The sequence below is a fragment of the Hyla sarda genome, chromosome 2 (genome assembly GCF_029499605.1).
Source record: "Hyla sarda isolate aHylSar1 chromosome 2, aHylSar1.hap1, whole genome shotgun sequence".
NCBI lineage: Eukaryota > Metazoa > Chordata > Amphibia > Anura > Hylidae > Hyla > Hyla sarda.
Window position 1 is genome coordinate 234,727,312 of NC_079190.1, and position 19,631 is coordinate 234,746,942.

Consider the following 19,631-nt stretch of genomic DNA (forward strand, 5'->3'; position numbering starts at 1 on the left):
GAACTTTTTGGTAAAAACTTGTCATGTTTAAAGAAGAAAGAATGCTGTGTTGCATCCAAAGAACACCATACCTACTGTGAAGCATGGGGGTGGAAACATCATTTTCTGCTAAGGGACCGGGACGACTGATCCGTGTAAAGGAAAGAATGAATGGGGCCATGTATCGTGAGATTTTGCATGAAAACCTCCTTCCATCAGAAAGGGCATTGAAGACGAAACGTGGCTGGGTCTTTCAGCATGACAATGATCCCAAACACACCGCCTGGGCAACGAAAGAGTGGCTTCATAAGAAGCATTTCAAGGTCCTGGAGTGGCCTAGCCAGTCTCCAGATCTCAACCCCATAGAAACCTTTGTAGTTGAAAGTCTGTGTTGCCCAGCGACAGTCCCAAAACATCAATGCTCTAGAGATCTGCATGGAGGAATGGGCCAAAATACCAGCAACAGTGTGTGATAACCTTGTCAAAACCTTTAAAAATCAGACAGTGATTTTACAGATTTCTTTTTCTCACAATGTCTCTCATAGTTGAGGTATACCTATGTTGAAAATTACAAAATTACAAGTGGGAGAACTTGCACAATTGATGGCTGACAATACTTTTTTGCCCCACTGTATATAAGCAAACAGTCCATACTAACCTAATTTGTTGGACTCTAAAGTCCATGGTCATTGTGGTTGAATAATAATAACTAATAGATAAGTTAACAGGTAAGCAAAGGCTTTTGTTTTATTTTACCATGCAGATGCCTTTGCTTTAAAGCTGGACAATCCTTGTAAAATTTGGCAGTCAATATCCACATTGGTTTCTTGACAAGAATCTGTTATGTCTAATGTTAAACTCAAAAGTGAGTAAATGTGGAAATGATGCCTGTGAGCAATAAGTATCAGGGAAAGGGGACAACAGAAACATTGCACACGTGCCATAGCAAATATATTGAGATTTTATTGTAAAATACAAGAGCCACTACATTTCATATATAATGCATGGAGTCATCAATAGAGTTTTAAATGTCCAGTCACTTGATCAATTAAGTTGGCAGGACCTGGTCCAACACCTAGGACAGTTCGCGATCCAGGTGCAATCTGAGTACGACCAGCATCCTGTATTAAACTAATAGTTAATCCAAGTTGCTTTGCTTGAGAGAGAAGTTCAACTAAAGTTCCTTCATCTGGTGCTTTCACCACTACTTTTGGTTGTCCACAGTATTCCCATTGCTTGAGCAAGTCAGGATTCCTCTTTTGGAGCTGCTTGTAGGCTGATACTGCAGCATGTGAGCACTGTGCAGACACTTTTCCTTTTCCCATTTTTAAATCATTACGGACTACTAACACCATCTTGAACTCTCCACCCTCTCCCATTACACTTGATTCACTTCCCAAATCATTTCCTGCTATGCTTGCGATGTTCCGGGACCGTCCATAGCGACCACGCAGGCTCCAGCCTAGAAAAACACCACATGCTATTCCTGCTGCAAGTGTCAGAGACCCAGGATGTGAAATGTATTCCATTAGCAATCTAAAAAGGAAATCAAAGCAAATGTATTGCAATGTTAGACTTATCCAGGAGAAGAAACCAAGACAAACATGTTATTTCGGCTTTGGCTTTACCAGTCTTAAATCACTGCCAGTATCGTCAGCATTATTCACAAGTTGTGAACATGGGGTAGTAGCGTGTTAAAATGACACTAATTTAAACTGCCAGTTTTGCAATGGTTCGTAAAGACCCTATAAAAGGGTTCAAGAGTTGCAGATTTTCCCTACCACAATTGTCTAACAAACACTCTTTTATTCCATGCTGCTGTACCTTCTGTTTTTAGATTATACTCAGAAAGTGGTTCAACCTCTGTAGCTTGCGCCTGACATCCACATTGGTTACAACAGTGCACCACCATTCTGGATATTGGATTTTACCATAAAATAAGCCATGGGAGAAAATGATCAACTTGTTTAAGTATCTAAGTGACCCCCTACAACAAAATAAAGTCAGGCACATGGAAATCCTATCGCCCGATGCCTGGGACATGCAGTTCCAGGCACTGGGCAGGTAAATTTTTCATGGGGGGGGGGGGGGGGGGCGATCCACTGTGGAGGTAGCCGTAGGGCTTTCCTTTCATCCCTTGCTGCCATGGATCTGCACTTGATTGAGCCTGCCTGGAACAGGCTCAGCCAAATGAGCAAAGATCGCACAGATCAATGGAGTTCTATGGAACTTCACTGATCTGTATGAGAAAGTTAAAATGATTCTTTGTTAAATTCCCCTAAAAGAATAAGAAAATGTAAAAAAAAACAACGAAAAAAAAACTTTTATTAAAGTTTAAAAAACACACCCTTCCATAGCAAAATTTCACATCACCCCCCCTTTTCCAATTTTTCATATAAAAAACATGATACAAACAAACGTATTTGGTACTGAAGCGTGCGTAATTGTCCGAACTATTAAAATATAACATAAATATCCCGTACAGTCAATGGCACTAACATAACAAAAATACCAAATTTAGAATTGCATTTTTTATATCATAGCATTATATCCCAGAAAAAGTGAAAAGCGATCAAAAAGTCTGATCAATAACAAAATTGTACCAAAACAAACAGCAGATTATGGTGCAATAATAAGCCCTCATACAGCTCAGTATACAGAAATTTTTTTCTTATAGGGATCAGAAAATTGCAATACTAAAAAGTTTTGAATTCTCTTAAATTAGTAAAACATGACAGAAACTAAACACATTTGGTATTGCTGTAATTATGCCGACCTAAAGCATCACAATAACATTTTGACCAAGTTTGACCGCAAGGTGAATGGCGTAAAAAAGAAAATCCCCAAATTTCAAAAATGAATTTTTATTTCACGTCCCAAATTTATTTATTTTTTTGTTTCAGAGCATATGTTATAGAAAAATTCAATGTGTCATTACAAGGTACAATTGGGCCCGCAAAAAACAAGCCCTCATATAGAGATAGAAAAATAAGAGTTATGACCATTATAGGGCGAGGAAAAAAACAAAAGTGCAACAACTAAATAAATAGACTAATAAATACTTTTTTTACAGACTGTTTTGGTTAAAATTATTTTATGTACCAGGACAAGTGGATTGTCATGAGGCACAAGTAGATGGTGTTCCGTTTTTGTCTCTTGGACAAGTAGTGTTTTGCTTCCACCTACAGAAAAAAAAAAAAAGAGAAAGAAAAAAATATAAGTTCAGTCTATAGAGGTGACAAGCCTTCTTTACAAGAACTGTGAAAGTGTGGAATGGTTTACCTCAGGTCAGGAGCTGGTTTGGATGAATTTCTAAAGCAAAATAACATTCAAGGGGTAGTCTGGTTAAAGAAAATCTAGGATAGTGGACAAGTGTGATTGCGGGAGGTGCACCCCCTCTGAGCATCTCTATGGGAAAGCTGGTATCCAAAGGGGTACTCCACTGCCCCAGCGTTTGGAACATTTTGTTCCTAACACAGAGCGGTCGGCGGGGGTCGTGGCGTCACACCACGCCCCCTCAATGCAAATTAATGGGGGCGTGGCGGCCGCCATAGACTTGCATTGAGAGGGCGAGGCCTGACTTCAAGAGGGGCGTGTCTGTGACGCCCCCATAGACTAGAGGCGGAGTGCCCCCTTTAACGCTTATGTTAGAATTTTATGTAATTATTTAGTGTATAGAATTCTTAGAGTTATCCACATAGAGTTACCCAAACCACTCCCCTGGTTGAACTTGAGGGTATTGCCTTTTTTTCCACTGTACTAACTATGAAAATGTATAAAGGGGAATAAAAAAAAAAAATAATGTTTGCCATAAATCTGAACAAAAAAAAAAATATATAGTTTCTAAAACTATTAAAATCCCCCTCCCATATAAAAAAATTAAATAAAATTCATATCACCCTGTCAAACAAAAAAATATATATATATTTGGTATCACCGCATGCATATTTTTGTAAACTATTAAATTATGTTTATGATCTTGTACGATGAATGGTGTAATAAAAAGATAATCAGAAACCAGAATTGCTGATTTTTGGTCATATCATATAGCAAAAGAATATATTAGAAAGGAATCAAGATGTCCCATCTAAAAATAAAAATACAAACCACAGCGCAAAAAATGAGCCTTCATACAATTCTGTAATAAATAAAAAAAAGTTATAGCGGTCAGAATAGGGCAATTTAAAGCCTATTTCTTTTCTAAAGACAATGTGTATTTTCTTTTTAAAGTAGAACAATCTATATAAATAAGTATTCTGTAGGTCAGTATGATTACAACAATACGTCATTTTTACTGTACACTGCGTAAAAACAACCCCACCAGTTCTTTTTTGTGTGGCCCATGTTGCCCCTTGTAAAAGGTCCTTAACCCCTTAAGGACTCAGGGTTTTTCCGTTTTTTCCTCCTTACCTTTTAAAAATCATAACCCTTTCAATTTTCCACCTAAAAATCCATATTATGGCTTATTTTTTGCGTCACCAATTCTAATTTGCAGTGACAGTCATTTTACCCAAAAATTCACGACGAAACGGAAAAAAATCATTGTGCGACAAAATCGGAGAAAAAACAATTTTGTAAATACTTTTGGGGGCTTCTGTTTCTACGCAGTGCATATTTCGGTAAAAATTACACCTTATTATTCTGTAGGCCCATACGGTTAAAATGATACCCTACTTATATAGGTTGGATATTGTCGTACTTCTGGAAAAAATCATAACTACATGCAGGAAAATTTATACGTTTAAAAATGTCATCTTCTGACCCCTATAACTTTTTTATTTTTCCACGTATAGGCATTTTTTGCGCCGTGATCTGAAGTTTTTATCGGTACGCTTTTTGTTTTGATCGGACTTTTTGATCACTTTTTATTCATTTTTTAATGGTATAAAAAGTGACAAAAAGACGCTTTTTTGGACTTTGGAATTTTTTTGCGCGTACGCCATTGAACGTGCGGTTTAATTAACAATATATTTTTATAGTTCGGACATTTACGCACGCGGCGATACCACATGTTTATTTTTATTTACACTGTTTTATTTTTTTTATGGGAAAAGGGGGGTGATTCAAACTTTTAGTAGGGAAGGGGTTAAATGACCTTTATTAACACTTTTTTTTTTTTACTTTTTTTTTGCAGTGTTATAGGTCCCATAGGGACCTATAACACTGCACACACTGATCTCTTACACAGATCACAGGCGTGTATTAACACGCCTGTGATCAGTGTTATCGGCGCTTGACTGCTCCTGCCTGGATCTCATTCGTCATTCGTCGATCGGACACCGAGGAGGCAGGTAAGGGCCCTCCCGGTGTCCTGCAAGCTGTTCGGGACGCCACGATTTCACCGCGGCGGTCCCGAACAGCTCGACTGACTAGCCGGGATACTTTCACTTTCGCTTTAGAAGCGGCGGTCAGCTTTGACCGCCGCTTCTAAAGGGTTAATACCGCACATCGCCGCGATCGGCGATGTGTGGTATTAGCCGCGGGTCCCGGCCGTTGATGAGCACCGGGACCGACGCGACACCGCAGGACGTAAATATACGTCCTGCGTGGTTAAAGGGGTACTCTGGTGAAAAACTTTTTTTTTTTTTTTTTTTTTTTAAATCAACTAGTGGCAGAATGATAAACAGATTTGTAAATTACTTCTATTAAAAAATCTTAATCCTTCCTGTACTTATTAGCTGCTGAATACTACAGTGGAAATTCTTTTCCGTTTGAAACACAGAGCTGTCTGCTGAATCACGAGCACAGTGCTCTCTGCTGACATCTCTGTCCATTTTTATGAACTGTCCAGGGTAAAAGGAAATCCCCATAGCAAACATATGCTGTTCTGGACAGTTCCTAAGATGTCAGCAGAGAGCACTGTGCTTGTGAGGTCAGAAGACAGTTCTGTGTTTCAAAAAGAAAATAATTTCCGCTGTAGTATTCAGCAGCTAATAAGTAAAGGAAGGATTAAGATTTTTTAATAGAAGTAATTTACAAATCTGTTTAACTTTCTGGCACCAGTTGATTTAAAGAAAAAAAGTTTTTCACCGGAGTACCCCTTTAACCCCTTAAGGACTCAGCCCATTTGGGCCTTAAAGGGGTATTCCGCCCCTAGACATCTTATCCCCTACCCAAAGGATAGGGGATAAGATGTCAGATTGCCGTGGTCCCACTGCTGGGGAGCCCCGGCACTGGGCACTGCACTATCATTGCTGCACAGAGAGAGTTCGCTCTGCACGTAATCACGGGCAATACAGGGGCCGGAGCATCTTTACGTCATGAAAATATAAAATAATTATGATTTTTTGAAGGCGAGGAGAAAAAAAACGAAATTGTAAAAATAAAATTGTCCTTAAAGGGGTACTCCGCCCCTAGACATCTTATCCCCTATCCAAAGACGACCGCTACGGCCCCTCCCATAGACTTGTATTGAGGGGGCGGGTCGCGATGTCACGAGGGGCGGAGCCGTGATGTAACGATGCTCCGGCCCCTGTATTGCCCGTCATTACGTGCAGAGCGATCTCGCTGTGTGCAGTAATGATAGCACGGTACCGCAGCGGCGATTCCCGGGGGTCCCCAGCAGCGGGACCGCGGTGATCTGATCATCCTTTGGATAGGGGATAAGATGTCTAGGGGCGGAGTACCCCTTTAAGGACAATTTTATTTTACGATTTCGTTTTTTTCTCCTCGCCTTCAAAAAATCATAACTATTTTATATTTTCATCCACAGACTAGATTGAGGGCTTGTTTTTTGCGTGACCAGTTGTCCGTTGTAATGCCATCACTCACTTTACCATAAAATGTATGGGGCAAGCAAAAAAATTCTATTTGTGTTGGGAAATTAAAAAGAAAACCGCAATTTAGCAAATTTTGGAAGGTTACGTTTTAACGCCGCACAATTTACGGTAAAAATGGCATGTGTTCTTTATTCTTTGGGTCAATAAGATTAAAATGATACCCATGATAACACACTTTTCTATTACTGTTGCGCTTAAAAAAAAAAAAGAGAAAAATAAAATAAAAATCGCTAACTTTAAATCCCCCTATTTTGAAGACCTATAACTTTTTCATTTTTCCGTATAAGCGGCGAAATGAGGGCTCATTTCATTCGCCATGATCTGTACTTTATTGATTCCATATTTGCTTATAAAAAAAACTTTTAATACATTTTTTTATCAATTTTTTAGAGATTAAAATGTTATAAAAAAGCAGCAATTTTGGACTTTTTTTTTTACGTTAACGCCGTTCACCTTTCGATATCATTAACATTATATTTTAATAGTTCGGATATTTACGCACGCGGCGATACCAAATATGTATATAAATATATATATATATATATATATATTTTTTTTTTACCCTTTTTGGGGGTGAAATAGTGAAAATTGGACAATTTAAATGGAACCAATCATCAGATTTTACCCTATATAACGCTTGGCAAAGCGTTATATAGGGTAAAATCTTTATTTTCACCATTCCCGGGGGACGCTCCTGCCCCCAGGGATGGTGAAGATATGAAGTTATAAACTAGTCACCTGGGCGGGGAGCTCTTCTCATCTACTCCCGTTCTTCGGCCGGCAGCGGCGCCCCCTCCGCTTGATTGACGGGCCGCGTCATCACTCTGCTCCGTCTGTTCAGTGAGCGGAACGATGACGCGGCCCATCAATCAATCCACACTGTTTATCTGGTGTAGGATTCTATTGTGGCACTTGTAGTCCGCTGCAGGCATCCTCCATTGTATGCATTTTTATGCTGGGGATCGCCCCTAGCAACGGACTACAAGGGCAGGATCTGCTCCCCCAGTATAAATGCACAACCGCATTTGGGGTTGAGCACCTCCTGCCATTTGAGACCACATTTTTTGCTGTTTAAAAATGTATACTTGGAGGTGTGTAAACTCCATATGTTAATGCGCCTTGAACATTTTCCAGGCAGCATTAAGGTTGCACCTATATCAGCCAACTTGGGTGGGGCTTGTAGCCTGTCTCTCCCTCCTCCCATTGTATGTGTGCTCAGTCACACTGGAGGGAACTGGGAGTAGGCTGCATGTCGGCCTAATGCTACTGTAATTGCCCACTGGCCCCTGGTTTTTGCTTATTACGCACAGGTAGGTTAGCGTTAGGTCCCGCACCATTTGAGAAACCTTGGCGTTGGTGTGCGAGCTTAGGGATGTCCTTCATATAAGGATATACTGGCTAATGTCTCAATTTTAACATCAGTGTTGAGGGATAGCCAATGTCATTGCATACATCTACCACAGTAGTGCACCTAAATTCCTGTATTGTACAGTTCTTAAAATGGACAGAGATGTCAGCAGAGAGCACTGACAAAAAAAATAAATAAATAAGTTTTCCAGCGGAGTACCCCTTTAAGTTTACACTAAGAATTAGACCCCCCCCCCCCTTTCGAAGGCCAATCAGAAATAATTGCTCTGCCAAGCCCTCATCTAGGTCATATGAGAAGCATCTCCTTTACAGAATGATCAGACACCAAAACTGGGATGCCCCCAATGCAAATCGATCCATCAGCCAATTTTTCTCTGTCACTGACATCATTAGATTGGCAAATCCATCAGATAATACTTTCTCTTATCGCTAAGAACTATGGGGGAGATTTACCAAAGCCTGTGGGGAGGCAAAGTTTCCCATAGCAACCAGCTTGCTTCGTACATTTTTCAGAGGCCTTATTAAGAATGTAAGAAGCACGCTGATAAATTGCTAAGGGCAATTGGGCAACTTTGCCTCCCCCTATGTCCCACAATGTTAGAGACAGATTCTTTTGCGATTGCTCTACTAAACCCCTGATGAAATCAGTTTACCTGTAAAACACGTCAAGAGGGAGGGGAGGGGGACTTTGTTGTATTACATTTAAAGCTAGTGCTCGAATCCAGCAATGGAATCACTAAAGATGCCCATATACCTTCAATAGTTCTCACATGTTCATTTGGCTGATGTCTACAGTTCAACCATACACAAACGTTTAACTGGGCTGAATGGGGAGAGGGGAGGTAAGCTGCTGCCAAACATCTCTGAAGGAGGGGAGTGGGCCTCTATACAAATTAGGCTGTCATCCCCAATCCCACCAAAATTGGTTGGTTTGGTCAACTTTGGCTTTTACAATGACTGTGAACTACAGTTAAAATGTTGCTTTCATACAATACATACAGTGCATAAAATTCAACCAAAATGTATATATATTAGCGATGCACCGAAAGTAGACTAATATACTCATTTTGTTTAGTAGAGTTTCACTTCTTATAAAAGTAGAGCACCCTCACTACCAGGCAGTGCCACTGGTTTGTACGGGTGACTATTCTGACAATTTTTAAACATACTAATTTTGTTTAATAAAGTTTCACTTCTTATAAAAGTAGAGCAATATAAAAAAAAACTATTTAAATTGGGTATCATTTTAATCGCATTGACCTACAGAATAAAGATAACCTAATTTTTTTAAAGGAAAACTGTCAGAATAGTCACCCGCACAAACCAGTGGTACTGGCTGGTAGTGCAGGTGACACTGAGAAAAACAATGCCTGGATACATTGCTCCGTTTGTCTGATATCTCCAGCATTCGGGCACTGTGACGTCAGCGCTGTTTCTTCGGCTCGCGGCCCGACAAATTATTATTCACCGACTCCCTCCACCTCTCCTCCTCCTCCCCACTCTGTATTCGCATTTACTGCGCATGTGCAGCTTCCTGGCTACACCCAGAAGCAGCCTCAGCGTGGTTATGAAGCCGCTCTGTGGCTGCTTCCGGCTGTGAATAATGATTAGCTGGGCCGAGAGCCGAAGAAACAGCGCTGACGTCATAGTGCCCGAAGGCTGGATCAAACGGAGCAAAGGATCCAGGCATTGCAAGCATAGTTTTTCTCAGAGTAACCCGCAGTACCACTGGTTTGGGCAGGTGACTATTCTGACAGTTTTCCTTTAACCATACAGTTCACTGCCTAAAAACAAAAACCCCCAAAATTTGCAGTTTGGGGGTAAAATGAAAGGTGTCATTACAAAGACCAATTGATCACGGAAAAAACAAGCCCTCATATGGGTCTGAAAATAAAAAAAGTAATGGCTCTTAGAAAGCGAGGAGGAAAAAGCAAAAATGTAAAACTGGAATTTTCCCGTGTCCCAAGGGCAAAATGGGCTGTGTCCTTGAGTGGTTAAAGTGGGGCCTGGATTGGAATTGACATAGACAAGTCCGGTAGAAGAAACGTATTTGGCGCCAAGTACCAGCAGGATCACCACATCTCCCTGAGGATCGGCACATCTGAAGTAGGGCCAGTACACAGGGGGGAGATTTATCAAAACATGTGCAAAAGAAAAGTTGCCCAGTTGCTCATAGCAACCAATCAGCTTGCTTCTTTCATTTTGCAGAGGCCTTCTTAAAAATGAAAGAAGCGAGCTGATTGGTTGCTATAGGCAACCTCTCCTCTGGACAGCTTTTGGTAAATCTCCTCCATAATGCTTGCTGCATTTTTCCCACATTGGCCCATAGTTTACAAGGAGGCCAGGGCCGGTTTAGTGTACAGGGCGTGATGCTTATTGTATTATTATTATTAGCATGGAGTTTTTCCATTTAGGATTACTTAAAGTCACAAATGTATTTAACTAAAAAATTCTGATAATGCAATTTTACAAAAACTATATTAAAAAAAAGTGGGCGGGGCAATGCACTTTCGGTTTTAAGCACAGCCTAAATTTTCATCCCAAAATTTCCCTTTCGGTGCATCCCTAATTATATATATATTAGAGATGAGCGAACTTACAGTAAATTTGATTTGTCACGAACTTCTCGGCTTGGCGGTTGCTGACTTTTCCTGCATAAATTAGTTCAGCTTTCCGGTGCTCCCGTGGGCTGGAAAAGGTGGATACAGTCCTAGGAGACTCTTTCCTAGGACTGTATCCACCTTTTCCGGCCCACCGGAGCACCTGAAAGCTGAACTAATTTATGCAGGAAAAGTCATCAACTGCCGAGCTGAGAAGTTCGTGACTAATCGAATTTACTGTAAGTTCGCTCATATCTTATATATATACACACACACACACACACACACACACACATGTACATAGGAAGACAGCCAGCTGGAGACTAAGCCAGGGGAATACCTGTATAAGTATCTGACTGATGCCTACAGAAAAGGAGCTACAGTCATCTACCACTTGTCTGAATGGATTTTACAGTGTGTGTTTCTGCATGGAATCACTGCCGACTCCTCCCATTGTGAATACATCAATATATGCATCTCAGTTGCAGATTTAACATGGGTTTTGAGACAGTGAACATATCCTTGCAAAATCTGTCTAAAAAAAAGAACCTGTTGCCCATAGCAACTGTATACGCCACCGCTTTTTATTTATTTATCAAAAACACTATGACACAGACACACATACATATAAGGGCAGTGAACAGTTGCTATGGCAACAGACATTTTCTTTTAGACAGTTTCATAAACCTGAGTTCACAGAAGTAGAATAGTTCGCTCAGTTAAAACTTAACTTTTAATAGTATTACGTGATAAGATAAGTAGTCCTCAAAAAACAAATACAAATTAAATCAGGTATAGGTGAGATTGAGGGAGAGCTTAGACAAATAAATGGGGCTCCAATACCATCACCTATCACAACAGGGTTATCGTACAATATGCAACCTGTGCAATTATACACTAGGAAGGCGTAATTAATCCCGACATGTTTCCCCCCCTCCAAAACAGATAAAGTGGAGCAATACGGGGTTCATCAGGGGATATAGGAAGTAGGAGGAAATAAACAAGAATGATTCAGCTGGTCAGTAAACGCTGCCAGCTACAAATAGATATAAGGTCCGATAGGGACCACTCAATCAGACCCAATGGTACAGTCCTTGACATGGAGTAGTTGTCAGGGTGGTTCCCTTCTGTGCTGCCAGGGGGGAACAAGCCGTCATCATGTGGCTACCCTGACAACTACTCCATTTCAAGGACTGTACCATTGGGTCTGAGAGAGTGGTTCCTATCGGACCTTATATCTATTTATAGCTGGCAGCGACAACTAACCAGCTGAATCATTCTTGTTTATTTCTTCCTATGTCCCCTGATGAACCCCCATATTGCTCCACTTTATCTGTTTTGGAGGGGGGGGGGGGGGACACGTCAGGATTAATTACACCTTCCTAGTGTATAATTGCACAGGTTGCATATTGTAGGATAACCCTGTTGTGATAGGTGATGGTATTGGAGCCCCATTTATTTGTCTAAGCTCTCCATTCATCTGACCTATACCTGATTTAATTTGTATTTGTATTTGTTTTTTGAGGACTACTTATCTTATCACAAAATACTATAAAAGGAGAACTCCAGAATATAAATATTGTCCCCCATACTGCCGGCAGTAAAAAAAATAAAGATATACATACCTTCCTCCGCTCCCCCAGGGCCTCCGGTAACCGGCTCCGGTCTATGCCATGATCCTCTTCCTGGTGGTCGGCGACTCGGCCAGCGATAGGCTGAGCGGCAGTGCGAGAACGCTTCAAGACACAAAATTCTTCACTACATTGGCACCTTCTGCAGGGGCCGAAAACTATCGCCGGCCGAGTTGGGACCTCGCTGCGGCCGGTGATTGGCTGGGCGCAGTATGACTCCACCAGCAACCAGGAAGAGGATCACCGCGGAGACCGGAGCTGGTTACCGGAGGCCCCAGGGGAGCGGAGGAAGGTATGTACATCTTTATTTTTTTTTACTGCTGGCAGTATGGAGGACAATTTTTATATTCTGGAGTTCTCCTTTAATTTAACTGAGCTATCTATTCTACTTCTGTGAACTGTTGTCCTAATAGCTCTAGCCACAATCAGCTATCGTTTACGATTTCAGTGAATTTAGTTTCAGAAACCTGCCACAATACATAAATGAGCACTGTCAACATTTTTCTGACACTGCCCATTTAGGGTAAGCAGATAAACAGTACAATAGCAGAATGTTATCACTTTAGGTGCTGGTGGCTTCTGTTGGCGCATGCTCAGTTGGGCAGTGCCTGCTGAAGGAACCTCATTAGAAACCCTAGCCAGGACAAATATATTGTGGAGAAATTCAATTGTGCCAGCCACAAGGACACGTCAGCTCCCGGTAGAGGACATGCACCAACATTGGGCCTCCGCAGAATGGAGCAGACTGTCATAGTGCAGGGTGCCCATAGCCCTCATGGTGGCGCCTGTAGTAGAGATAACGGCAGATAAAGGGTGTGAAGTGAAGAACCCTCACCCGGCTCCCCGGTCCTCCCACGTTGGGTTCTGTTAGTCACTTCCTAGTCCTCCGTGTCACACTATTATGACGTCACTGTCGCTTTTCCCTACCTTATTGTTTATTTGCTCGGTATTTACCACGTGACGAGAGAAGGCCGTTCCGAGATACGCGCGAGCAGGGAGGATACAACAGGTCCTGACACTTACCTCCGAGTCCCCGCTGTCTACGTCTCGTTTTGATGACGTAAGCACGATAGGGGGAGCTGACAGGGGTGACGCGACTTCCGGTGGAGTGACCCGGCGAGTGTGACAGATCTCTGGATAGAGGCAGAGGAAGAGGTGAGTGGTCTCCAGTTATTCGTGGTGCTGGGTGGGCTTTATCGGGTAAAGTCCCCCCATTCTTGGTCATAGGTGACGTTATCCATTGATCCTCGGTAGATGTGAGGGAGAGCAGTGTACACTGTGGTAAGAAGCTGCGACATTGTCCCCTTACTGCATAGGGTTTAGCCCAGTATTGAATGGCTATTGTATCTATAGGGAAATGTATTGGGCGTCTATGAAGGGCTCATTGTTCATCCATCATCCCTGTGTCACATGATATCACAGTATCTTTCTAGCTGTTTGTTTTGGCAGAATGCCTATGTAAATATTGTCTCTGTATCCAGATCTTTTTACATTGACTTATTTGTCTGTGATCTTTATTCTGTGGCCCAATTACTTTTGCAAAACTACTACACTCAGCATGCCTGGACAGCTGGCATCTCTGTGGGCATGCTGGGAATGGTAGTTTTGCAGCCATTGTAGAGCTGCCAGTTGGGGATCAGATATTGGTTATCACTTCATTACTTTTCCAAAAATAGGACTATTTGCAACTGTTATCTGTCACTGACAAACTGCCTCCTTCAGTGACATCCCTGTGCGGCTCAGAGACCTGGCGCCATTTTTCTTGGAGTTTAAATCAACCTATATATATATATATATATATATATATATATATATATATATATATAGCAGAAGAAAGGATGACCGCAGCACTCGCCTTAACATATATATATGGGAGGATGCCTTTATTGCAGTGTTTGTCAACCAGTGTGCCTCCAGCTATTGCAAAACTACAACTCCCAGCATGCCTGGACACAACTTCAGTGGTAGGAAAATACACAGCAAAATACAGCGCACGTAACCCTACCCCTATACAGTATACATGCTTAATCTTCAAGGGTAGGGATACCGTATAAGGGTAGGGTCACACGTGCTGTATTTTTCTGTGGGTAGCAAAATATGTAGCTGAATTTTCTACCCATTTACTTCAATGGGTAGGAAAATACGCAGTAGCAAGATATGGCATGTGTGACAATACCCTAAAGCAGTGGTCTTCAACCTGCAGACCTCCAGATGTTGCAAAACTACAACTCCAAGCATGCCCGGACAGCCAACGGCTGTCCGGGCATGCTGGGAGTTGTAGTTTTGCAACATCTGGAGGTCTGCAGGTTGAATACCACTGCCCTAAAGCATAATATAAATGTGCCCGTTTTGTGAAATGTCACTAGAATGCCAGCCGTGACAGAAAGTCCTTGTTTATGGACCCTTCTTGAAGGTTTTTCATGCTACAGAACAGGTCTAGAGAAAGAAGCCAATGGGTATTAGAGATAATGTACTGTACTATGGATCACAAACCAGATGCCTATAAAAAAAGGAGTTAACCAGCCTTTTAAAATTGACTTCATATCCTCATGATAGGTCATTAATATTAGAACCAACTCTCGCACCCCCACCTGTCAGCTGTTTGTAGGGACCGTGCACAGCCTTCAATATTTACTTTCCGTCTTCTTTGCAATCATTATTCTTTATGTAATGCTGGTCCTAGTAACTGTAGCATTGCATGAGGCAGTGCCACAATACCTTGTACCGCCGCTACTAAAAGTACTGGGATTCAAGAATGAGCGCTGGTTAACTTTGAGAAGTCTGCAATGTGGCCCCTATAAACAGTTGGTTTTGTAGGGGGGGGGGGGGGGGGGGGCAGGGTTTCAACTCCTGCTGATCTAATATGGGTCACCTGTCCATTAGTTTTATAAGGCTGGATAACTCCTTTAGTCAGACCCTGATCAGACCCCTAACATCATCAGAACTCTGACTAGACCCTTCTATTTAGTTACATTTTTTCCCTCCCTGTATGTGCCACCTGGCACAGTGTCCTGACGCTAGCTGCTGTCAGGAGGGCCTTGTGTGCCAAGCTCTGAAGGGCTCATAGACTGAGTCCATGTCCCAACGTTTGCTGTCTCTATAGCTACACCAATATAACTAATAAGCTTTGTAAATATGCAGTTAGTAGTGCAACACATTGTTAAAGGAGAACTCCAGAATAGAAAAATTGTCCTCCATACTGCCGGCAGTAAAAAAATAAATAGATGCATACCTTCCTCCGCTCCCCCAGTGCCTCCGGTAACGTACTCCGGTCTCCGCCCCGATCCTCTTCTTGGTTGCCGGTGGTCGGCGAGTCATACTGCACTTGGCCAATCACTGGCAGCAGTGAAGTCCGACTCAGCCTGTGATAGGCTGAGCAGAAGTGTGACGTCAAACTGCGGGTCAGCCTATCCCTGGCCGAGTCGGGACTTCGCTGCGATTGGCTGAGTGCAGTATGACTCGCCGACCACCGGCAACCAAGAAGAGGATCGGGGCGGAGACCGGAGTACGTTACCGGAGGCACCGGGGAAGCTGAAACATTTTCACTCTAACAGACTGTTCACTGTCACTAAATGCAATATACTGGGTTAAAGTGCGCGTGAACAGCATTTAATAATGGTCACATATTTTAAAAGGTACAGTATTGCTAGCGTTATGTCCATTTAACCTCCTCTTGCTATGGCTCTGCTGTGCGCAATGGAGATGGGGAGCTGGCTCTTGTACTCTCCTGCCTCCCCTATTCGCTATGCCCTTCCCAGTAATTAATATGCTAATATCTTCTCTCTCAGGTTACTAGAATGTGAGAGCCTACTGGCACATGAGCCCTCTGCTTTCTTAGGGTGCATGCACACCACGCTTTTGCAATACAGTTCCTGTATCAGGTTTTTGATGAAAAACGGATTCCTCAAAACCTGACTAAACTGTATCAAAAAGTGTGTACAAATTTGAACCCATATACGGTTTGAAAAATGATGTCCGGTTGCATACGTTTTTAACTTTTCACTCCATTTTGAATAAAGTTTCACTTGTTTGATTGAAAATCCAAGAAAAAAAACTGTGCAAAGTAAAAAACCGTATGGTGAAAACCTGATGGAACCGTACGCACATACAGTTCTGTACGGTTCCCATTGACTCCCATGTTTTAAAAAAAAAAACGTATACGGTTTAATACAGTTTTTCACCCGGACCAAAAAACGTGGTAGACTACAGTTTTGGGTATGGGTAAAAAAACTGGGCAAAACCGTATGAGATGCAAAACAGACTAAACCGGATGATGCTTTGACATACAGTTTACAATGTTAAGTCAATGCATACAGTTTTCTATACAGTTCCATCCGTTTTCTAACTTGAAACCGTACACAGGAACTGTATAACAAAAATGTGGTGTGCATGCACCCTTAGCTTGCCTCAGTACACCCAGAAGCTTGCATAGACAATGACATTAGCATATTCATGACAGGGTTGGGCAGGGAATGTTGAGGAGGCAGGGGAGTACAGCAAGCCGGTTCCTCGCCAATATTACGCACAGCAGCACAATAAGAGGTTAAACCGACATAACTCAGGCAATACTTTACCTATTAAAGTAAGTGACCACTCTTTTTAATGCTGTTCGCCTGCACTGTAACCTAGTATATTGGGTTAAGTGGGGTGAACAGACTGTCAGTTTCCCTTTAAAGAGAGGCTTCTATAACAGACATTAATATTAATGTTTTGCTTGTTTTGTATTGTAATTTTGCACATAAGAAATGCAGTTATCTAAATATCATAACTAAAACTGTGGGTTTAAATGAGCTGTTTGTCGGCCTATACAGAGAGGTTGCTTTCTCCACATGCAGAATGTTCTGAGTCTAGCTCTTTTTTAATAGTAAGCAGTAGTTGGGACATGTACAAAGTACAGGTTTTGTGAACACGTTTCATAGGTCAAGTCAGTGAGTCTTGCTGCACACTAAGCAGTTACGATGAATTGATAAAGGTTTCTTAAAGGGTTTCTCCACCATAAGGTGATTTTAGTATGTACCTGGCAGACAGTAATGGACATGCTTAGGAAGGATCTGCGCTTGTCTTGGGGATAAATGGCTATGCTGTGAGATTACCATAATACTGTGGCTAGCTGTTTGTGAACTGGTATTTCCTGTTTGACTTTTCTTTTTTTGACTACAAATCCCACAATTCCATTTTCCTCCCTCCCACACATCAGCCACCTCACCCATTGAAACATAAATGATCTGCATCCATTCAAATCAGTGTGGTTTTCAATCAGGGTTCCTCCAGCTGTTGCATTAGTTGCAGATTGATCCCTCCACCCATTGAAGCAGACAGGCTGCCTGTCATCAGCTGACTAGTGAGTCAGGTCTCGGCCGCATTGCAACCTGGGGAAAATCTGAGACAACAGTCATTTTGTATGCTGTTAAAAATAAATATTGGGGTGAAAAGAATTGTGAGAAAACCGTCACACACAGGTACAGACACTATATTATGAACTACACTAACTTTACAGCCCCTGTAGCATAGTCAAATAAAAACTATTCCTGGAATACCCCTTTAAGAAGTAGATTTCATTACAGACATTGTGGTTTCTGCCAATAATGTTTTTTTTTTTTTTTTTCTTTAATATTCTGGGCTCTTCTTTATCATCTAAGAATGAATTGCTAAAAGAGGAGAGAGAGCACTAAGTAGGCTCAACAAAAACACACCCAATTTAACTCTCTTCCTATTTCCCTTTTCTATCCCCCCTCAACTACAGCATTCACCTTATATATTACTCCCTATTCCCCAACTATCATTATTTGCCCTGCATTTACTTTAGCCGAGACCATCAACCATCACAATACGTTAACCTCTACTAGAGATGAGCGAACTTACAGTAAATTCGATTCGTCACGAACTTCTCGGCTCGGCAGTTGATGACTTTTCCTGCATAAATTAGTTCAGCCTTCAGGTGCTCCGGTGGGCTGGAAAAGGTGGATACAGTCCTAGGAGACTCTTTCCTAGGACTGTATCCACCTTTTCCAGCCCACCGGAGCACCTGAAGGCTGAACTAATTTACACAGGATAAGTCATCAACTGCCGAGCTGAGAAGTTTGTGACGAATCGAATTTACTGTAAGTTCGCTCATCTCTAGTATCTACCCTACACCACCCAATATCATTTTATTTTGTAAACAAATTATTGTGACACTTTTTTATTTTGTGAATTTTTTTGTCATGTTTTGTAACAAATCCCAGATAAAAGAATTCTTACAACCTTTCAGTCATTTGTGGTCTCGGGCATTACTGTCCTTTTGTTGTCCCCCGAGATCATGCCAGCCTTTCATTCAAATATGTTCTGATGACATTTAGTGGAATGAAGTTTGAAGGAAAGATCTGTATTGTAGTAACAGGCAAACGTAATTGGGATTGTTTCTAGCTTGGTGACATTCCTGGCCACTTCTCCATTCCCGGCTGATTTATCATGATGTATCTGAACAGGAAAATACTGTTTGTATTGTACATGTAGGATAATTAATATGTAGGGCATCTTCCTAATGAATGGAGAATGGGCATGTTAGTCAGAAGACAAGGCATGGTGTGAGGCAGTGTGCACCAAATATTAGCTGACCAGCGGAGCAGGATGTTCTTGTTTCTGGGCATGCTATAGGTCTTCTCTGGTTACAGGTGGTGTAATGTTACTTCATAGATGAGAGATCAAGACTAAATCCAGCTACTGTTATAGACTATTTTCAGACATGTCTGCCATGTGATAGATGAAGAAGCACTGTGTTCTGTGCTTACATCAGGGCTTGACAAATTTGCTTTGAATCTTTGAGCCAACCAAAAAGTTAAAGGGGTACTCTGCCCCTAGACATCTTATTCCCTATCCAAAGGATAGGGGATAAGATGTCTGCTCGCGAAGGGTCCCACTGCTGGGGACCCTGCAATCTCTGTGCAGCACCCGACATTCGTTTAGAATGCTGGGTGGGAGCGGTCGGGGTCGTGATGTTACTCCACGCCACCTCAATGCAAGTCTATGGGAGGGGGCGTGGCTGCTGCCACGCCCCCTCCCATAGACTTGCATTGAGGGGCCGTGATGTGACGTCCCAATGGGCGTGCTAGGGATGCCGCTCAGCTCTAAGCATTTGGAACAAAATTCCGAATGCTGGGGCAGCGGAGTACCCCTTTAAGAGCAAAAAAAAAAAATTCTAACTATTGCTGTTTTTCAGTTTTTGTGCCGTAAACCGTAGTTTATATTGGAATCACCTTAGCATAGTATTGACATTTTGTTCACTTTTTCTAGGA

At 41.9% G+C, this 19,631-nt stretch overlaps 2 protein-coding genes across 8 annotated transcripts in view; one reads left to right on the top strand and one right to left on the bottom strand.

The window, feature by feature from the left end:
• Nucleotides 1-925: 925 nt before the first annotated feature.
• PTRH2 (peptidyl-tRNA hydrolase 2) lies at nt 926-13,478 on the bottom strand. 7 transcript variants are annotated; one of them, XM_056556669.1, is made up of 3 exons: nt 13,381-13,438; nt 3,082-3,161; nt 926-1,515 (listed from the first exon to the last, which is right to left on the bottom strand). In XM_056556669.1, the coding sequence occupies exon 3, from the start codon at nt 1,506-1,508 to the stop codon at nt 993-995; it is 516 nt and encodes a 171-aa protein (XP_056412644.1). In that variant the 5' UTR covers nt 1,509-1,515; nt 3,082-3,161; nt 13,381-13,438; the 3' UTR covers nt 926-992. The 7 variants fall into 7 exon arrangements, with proteins under 7 accessions (XP_056412644.1, XP_056412645.1, XP_056412646.1 ...); XM_056556670.1 differs by lacking the exon at nt 13,381-13,438 and adding an exon at nt 13,285-13,353; XM_056556671.1 differs by lacking the exon at nt 13,381-13,438 and adding an exon at nt 13,312-13,339.
• The window catches only part of VMP1 (vacuole membrane protein 1), a 131,565-nt gene continuing 125,308 nt past the window's right edge, over nt 13,375-19,631 (top strand). The window contains exon 1 of the mRNA XM_056556667.1: nt 13,375-13,512. The gene's annotated coding sequence lies outside the window, so the exon portion shown is untranslated. The remainder of the gene's footprint in view (nt 13,513-19,631) is intronic.